At 41.3% G+C, this 7,383-nt stretch overlaps 2 protein-coding genes across 2 annotated transcripts in view; both read right to left on the bottom strand.

Moving 5' to 3' along the window:
* Positions 1–52: 52 nt before the first annotated feature.
* Positions 53–7,383, bottom strand: part of LOC139405237 (cytochrome P450 3A27-like) — a 75,663-nt gene continuing 68,332 nt past the window's right edge. Inside the window, exon 13 of the mRNA XM_071147673.1 lies at positions 53–1,001. Within this exon, the coding sequence (XP_071003774.1) occupies positions 897–1,001 (105 nt within the window). The 3' untranslated portion in view covers positions 53–896. The remainder of the gene's footprint in view (positions 1,002–7,383) is intronic.
* Positions 823–7,383, bottom strand: part of LOC139405236 (cytochrome P450 3A27-like) — a 100,731-nt gene continuing 94,170 nt past the window's right edge. Inside the window, exon 14 of the mRNA XM_071147672.1 lies at positions 823–846. The gene's annotated coding sequence lies outside the window, so the exon portion shown is untranslated. The remainder of the gene's footprint in view (positions 847–7,383) is intronic.

Raw genomic sequence — 7,383 nt, 5'->3', positions numbered from 1 at the left:
GTGTGTTTGTGTCTTAAGTTTTGTCTTATGAATAAATACACAGACGACCTTGTTCATTAGTGTGATGATTTTATTGGTTTGTGATGATTAAAGTTAAAACCAAGCAGCTGCAGGGATCATCTCAACAGACAGTAAAGATTATATTTTGGAATGACTGGACAGCAGAACACCCAGAGGAACAGAATGAGAGTACAGTTCTAGAGAACACCAGCTAGAGTTCTACATTCTAGGAGAATTCCAGCCACCAGCCAGTAGTGTGCAGGATCCAGACATGACATCATGCCATGGATTTAATACCCCCTGGTGTCTAACTATAACAAGACATGTACCTCTAATGCATCCATAGTATTACTATCTCTCTTTTATCTGGTGGAAATGGGTTTCTGAGTCCTAATCAAACCAAGCATGAGACTGAGACCAGCATTCAATCCCAGCGCTTTGTAAGCTATGCGCCATTTTAAAGGTCATTTCTGATTGAACTGACATATGCAACATTTATCGTGAATGCAGTTCTTATTATCATATTATATTAAGTAGCCTATTGAATCCCAGCCTGAATATTCAGTAGCCTATAGCAGGGTCAGGATAAGGACTGAATATTCAGTAGCCTATAGCAGGGTCAGGATAAGGACCGAATATTCAGTAGCCGATAGATAGATAGATAGATAGATAGATAGATAGATAGATAGATAGATAGATTGAAAATTTGGCAGCACATCCAACCGGCCTCACAACGGCAGACCACATGTAACCACACCAGCTCAGGATCATTAGCGGGGTGAGGGGGCTTGCAGAGAAGAATTTCTGTCTGTAGTAAAGCCCTTTTGTGTGTGGGGAGAGAGAGAGAGAGAGAGAGAGAGAGGGGGGTACTGCATTCGGTCATGTTGTTAGACTTGTCAGGTGGCGGTGGTATTGCTAAGGGTGTTGATACGGGACTCCAGCCTCAGTTTGATTGGTCGTTTGGGCATCAGCAAACCCTGCTTGTCCATCTCCAATGGGATCTATAGGGAAAAACAGAACAGAACATAACCCTGGTTGTACATCTCCAACAGGACCTATAGAGAATAAGAGACCATGTAAAACCAGGTGGTGACCATGTTAAAACAGGTCCATGTTAAAACAGGAGATCACCATGTTAAAACAGGTGGTGACCATGTTAAAACAGGAGCTGACCATGTTTAAACAGGTGGTGACCATGTTAAAACAGGTGGTGACCATGTTAAAACAGGTCCATGTTAAAAAAGGAGTTCACCATGTTAAAACAGGTGGTGACCATGTTAAAACAGGTGGTGACCATGTTAAAACAGATGGTGACCATGTTAAAACAGGTCCATGTTAAAAAAGGAGTTCACCATGTTAAAACAGGTGGTGACCATGTTAAAACAGGTGGTGACCATGTTAAAACAGGTGGTGACCATGTTAAAACAGGTGGTGACCATGTTAAAACAGGTCCATGTTAAACCTGTTAAGTCTACCCTCTCCTTTTTCGAACATTCTGTTAAAAATCGCGCAACTTTTCAGCGTCCTGCTACTCATGCCAGGAATATAGTATATGCATATGATTAGTATGTGTAGATAGAAAACACTCTGAAGTTTCTAAAACTGGTTAAATCACGGCTGTGACTATAACAGATCGTGTGTTTCATTGAAAAGCGCAAGAAAAACTGCTCTCTGAAAGCTAAAAATTATTATATTATCGACCTGCATGCAATTCCTACAGATTCCACACGATGTCGCCATTGTCGTCATTTTCAATGGAGTTTTTTCTTGGTAAATCCAACTAACTGGATTCCGTTTCTTCCGGTCTCCACCAGGATGTTTTGAATGTGCACATTGGCAGCCATTGATTTGCAGACGAGGAGCTATTGAATATACATTGCCCTGTAATCATTTTGATAGATTATAAACGTTTACTAATACCTAAAGTTGGATTACAAAAGTATTTCGAAGTGTTTTGTGAAAGTTTATCGTCGACTTTTTTAATTTTAAAAAATGACGCAGCGTTTAAAAACAATGTTTTTTTCTGAATGACACCGCTTCCATAGAAAACTATTTTGGGTATATATGGACCGATTTAAACGAAAAAAAGACCCAATAGTGATGTTTATGGGGCATATAGGAGTGCCAAGAAAGAAGCTCGTCAAAGGTAATGAATGTTTTATATTTTGTTTCTGCGTTTTGTGTAGCGCCGGATAAGCAAAGTCTTTGTTTACGTCGCATTCAGGCATTTTGAGGTGTTGCATGCTATCAGATAATAGCTTCTCATGCTTTCGCCGAAAAGCATTTTAAAAATCTGACTTGTTGGCTAGGTTCACAACGAGTGTAGCTTTAATTCAATACCCTGCATGTGAATTTTGATTAAGGTTTGAGTTTTAACGAGTACATTTAGCATTTAGCGTAGCGCATTTGCATTTCCAGGTGTCTACTTGAGACATCTGCGTCTCAAGTAGGAGCAAGAAGTTAAAACAGGTAGTGGCCATGTTAAAACAGGTGGTGACCATGTTAAAACAGGTGATGACCATGTTAAAACAGGCTCTGACCATGTTAAACAAGAACTGACCATGTTAAAAAAGGTTCTGACCATGTTTAAGCAGGTGGTGACCATGCTGAAACAGGTGGTGACCATGTTAAAACAGGTCCATGTTAAAACAGGAGCTGACCATGTTAAAACAGGTGGTGACCATGTTAAAACAGGAGCTGACCATGTTGAAACAGGTGGTGACCATGTTAAAACAGGTCCATGTTAAAACAGGTGGTGACCATGTTAAAACAGGTCCATGTTAAAACAGGTGGTGACCATGTTAAAACAGGCCCATGTTAAAACAGGAGCTGACCATGTTAAAAAAGGTGGTGACCTTGTTAAAACAGGTGGTGACCATGTTAATACAGGAGGTGACCATGTTAAAACAGGTGGTGACCATGTTAAAACAGGCGGTGACCATGTTAAAACAGGTCCATGTTAAAACAGGTGGTGACCATGTTAAAACAGGTCCATGTTAAAACAGGAGCTGACCATGTTAAAACAGGTGGTGACCATTTTAAAACAGGTAGTGACCATGTTAAAACAGGTGGTGACCATGTTAAAACAGGTCCATGTTAAAACAGGTGCTGACCATGTTAAAACAGGCGGTGACCATGTTAAAACAGGAGCTGACCATGTTAAAACAGGTGGTGACCATGTTAAAACAGGTGGTGACCATGTTAAAACAGATGGTGACCATTTTAAAACAGGTGGTAACAATGCTAAACAAGAACTGACCATGTTCAAACAGGTTCTGACCATGTTTAAACAGGTGGTGACCATGTTAAAACAGGAGCTGACCATGTTAAAACAGGTGGTGACCATGTTAAAACAGGTGGTGACCATGTTAAAACAGATGGTGACCATTTTAAAACAGGTCCATGTTATAACAGGTAGTGACCATGTTAAAACAGGAGGTGACCATGTTAAACAGGCTCTGACCATGTTAATCAAGAACTGACCATGTTAAAAAAGGTTCTGACCATGTTCAAACACTTTCTGACCATGTTAAAACAGGTGGTGACCATGTTGAAACAGGTGGTAACCATGTTAAACAAGAACTGACCATGTTCAAACAGGTTCTGACCATGTTTAAACAGGTGGTGACCATGTTAAAACAGGTGGTGACCATGTTAAAACAGGTCCATATTAAAACAGGAGCTGACCATGTTAAAACAGGCGGTGACCATGTTAAAACAGGAGCTGACCATGCTAAAACAGGTGGTGACCAGGTTAAAACAGGCGGTGACCATGTTAAAACAGGCGGTGACCATGTTAAAACAGGTGGTGACCATGTTAAAACAGGTGGTGACCATGTTAAAACAGGTCCATGTTAAAACAGGTGGTGAACATGTTAAAACAGGCGGTGACCATGGAAAACAGGTGGTGACCATGTAAAACAGGTGGTGACCATGTTAAAACAGGTGGTGACCATGTTAAAACAGGTGGTGACCATGTTGAACAGACGGTGACCATGTTAACAGGTGGTGACCATGTTAAAACAGGTGTTGACCATGTTAAAACAGGTGGTGACCATGTTAAACAGGCGGTGACCATGTTAAAACAGGTGGTGACCATGTTAAAACAGGTGGTGACCATGTTAAACAGGTGGTGACCATGTTATAACAGTTGGTGACCATGTTAAAACAGGTGGTGACCATGTTAAAACAGGTGGTGACCATAATAAAACAGGTCCATGTTAAAACAGGTGGTGACCATGTTATAACAGGTGGTGACCATGTTTAAACAGGTAGTGACCATGTTTAACAGGTGGTGACCATGTTAAACAGGTGGTGACCATGTTATAACAGTTGGTGACCATGTTTAAACAGGTGTTGACCATGTTAAAACAGGTGGTGACCATGTTAAACAGGCGGTGACCATGTTAAAACAGGTGGTGACCATGTTAAAACAGGTGGTGACCATGTTAAACAGGTGGTGACCATGTTATAACAGGTGGTGACCATGTTAAAACAGGTGGTGACCATGTTAAAACAGGTGGTGACCATGATAAAACAATTCCATGTTAAAACAGGTGGTGACCATGTTATAACAGGTGGTGACCATGTTTAAACAGGTAGTGACCATGTTAAACAGGTGGTGACCATGTTATAACAGTTGGTGACCATGTTAAAACAGGTGGTGACCATGTTAAAACAGGTGGTGACCATGATAAAACAGGTCCATGTTAAAACAGGTGGTGCCCATGTTAAAACAGGTGGTGACCATGTTATAACAGGTGGTGACCATGTTATAACAGGTGGTGACCATGTTAAAACAGGTCCATGTTAAAACAGGTCCATGTTAAAACAGGTGGTGACCATGTTAAAACAGGTGGTGACCATGTTAAAACAGGCGGTGACCATGTAAACAGGTGGTGACCATGTAAAACAGGTGGTGACCATGTTAAAACAGGTCCATGTTAAAACAGGTGGTGACCATGTTATTACAGGTGGTGACCATGTTTAAACAGGTAGTGACCATGTTAAACAGGTGGTGACCATGTTAAAACAGGTTGTGACCATGATAAAACAGGTCCATGTTAAAACGGGTGGTGACCATGTTAAACAGGTGGTGACCATGTTATAACAGGTGGTGACCATGTTAAAACAGGTGGTGACCATGTTAAAACAGGCGGTGACCATGTTAAAACAGGTGCATGTTAAAACAGGTCCACGTTAAAACAGGTGCATGTTAAAACAGGTGGTGACTGTGTTAAAACAGGTGCTGACCATGTTAAAACAGGCGGTGACCATGTTAAAACAGGAGCTGACCATGTTAAAACAGGTGGTGACCATGTTAAAACAGGTGGTGACCATGTTAAAACAGATGGTGACCATTTTAAAACAGGTGGTAACAATGCTAAACAAGAACTGACCATGTTCAAACAGGTTCTGACCATGTTTAAACAGGTGGTGACCATGTTAAAACAGGAGCTGACCATGTTAAAACAGGTGGTGACCATGTTAAAACAGGTGGTGACCATGTTAAAACAGATGGTGACCATTTTAAAACAGGTCCATGTTATAACAGGTAGTGACCATGTTAAAACAGGAGGTGACCATGTTAAACAGGCACTGACCATGTTAATCAAGAACTGACCATGTTAAAAAAGGTTCTGACCATGTTCAAACACTTTCTGACCATGTTAAAACAGGTGGTGACCATGTTGAAACAGGTGGTAACCATGTTAAACAAGAACTGACCATGTTCAAACAGGTTCTGACCATGTTTAAACAGGTGGTGACCATGTTAAAACAGGTGGTGACCATGTTAAAACAGGTCCATATTAAAACAGGAGCTGACCATGTTAAAACAGGCGGTGACCATGTTAAAACAGGAGCTGACCATGCTAAAACAGGTGGTGACCAGGTTAAAACAGGCGGTGACCATGTTAAAACAGGCGGTGACCATGTTAAAACAGGTGGTGACCATGTTAAAACAGGTGGTGACCATGTTAAAACAGGTCCATGTTAAAACAGGTGGTGAACATGTTAAAACAGGCGGTGACCATGGAAAACAGGTGGTGACCATGTAAAACAGGTGGTGACCATGTTAAAACAGGTGGTGACCATGTTAAAACAGGTGGTGACCATGTTGAACAGACGGTGACCATGTTAAAACAGGTGGTGACCATGTTAAAACAGGTGGTGACCATGTTAAACAGGCGGTGACCATGTTAAAACAGGTGGTGACCATGTTAAAACAGGTGGTGACCATGTTAAACAGGTGGTGACCATGTTATAACAGTTGGTGACCATGTTAAAACAGGTGGTGACCATGTTAAAACAGGTGGTGACCATAATAAAACAGGTCCATGTTAAAACAGGTGGTGACCATGTTATAACAGGTGGTGACCATGTTTAAACAGGTAGTGACCATGTTTAACAGGTGGTGACCATGTTATAACAGTTGGTGACCATGTTTAAACAGGTGTTGACCATGTTAAAACAGGTGGTGACCATGTTAAACAGGCGGTGACCATGTTAAAACAGGTGGTGACCATGTTAAAACAGGTGGTGACCATGTTAAACAGGTGGTGACCATGTTATAACAGGTGGTGACCATGTTAAAACAGGTGGTGACCATGTTAAAACAGGTGGTGACCATGATAAAACAATTCCATGTTAAAACAGGTGGTGACCATGTTATAACAGGTGGTGACCATGTTTAAACAGGTAGTGACCATGTTAAACAGGTGGTGACCATGTTATAACAGTTGGTGACCATGTTAAAACAGGTGGTGACCATGTTAAAACAGGTGGTGACCATGATAAAACAGGTCCATGTTAAAACAGGTGGTGCCCATGTTAAAACAGGTGGTGACCATGTTATAACAGGTGGTGACCATGTTATAACAGGTGGTGACCATGTTAAAACAGGTCCATGTTAAAACAGGTCCATGTTAAAACAGGTGGTGACCATGTTAAAACAGGTGGTGACCATGTTAAAACAGGCGGTGACCATGTAAACAGGTGGTGACCATGTAAAACAGGTGGTGACCATGTTAAAACAGGTCCATGTTAAAACAGGTGGTGACCATGTTATTACAGGTGGTGACCATGTTTAAACAGGTAGTGACCATGTTAAACAGGTGGTGACCATGTTAAAACAGGTTGTGACCATGATAAAACAGGTCCATGTTAAAACGGGTGGTGACCATGTTAAACAGGTGGTGACCATGTTATAACAGGTGGTGACCATGTTAAAACAGGTGGTGACCATGTTAAAACAGGCGGTGACCATGTTAAAACAGGTGCATGTTAAAACAGGTCCACGTTAAAACAGGTGCATGTTAAAACAGGTGGTGACTGTGTTAAAACAGTGGTGACCATGTTAAAACAGGTGGTGACTGTGTTAAA

This window comes from Oncorhynchus clarkii, unplaced genomic scaffold, assembly GCF_045791955.1.
Source record: "Oncorhynchus clarkii lewisi isolate Uvic-CL-2024 unplaced genomic scaffold, UVic_Ocla_1.0 unplaced_contig_6271_pilon_pilon, whole genome shotgun sequence".
Lineage (NCBI taxonomy): Eukaryota > Metazoa > Chordata > Actinopteri > Salmoniformes > Salmonidae > Oncorhynchus > Oncorhynchus clarkii.
This window is presented reverse-complemented; position numbering and strand designations above follow the sequence as displayed.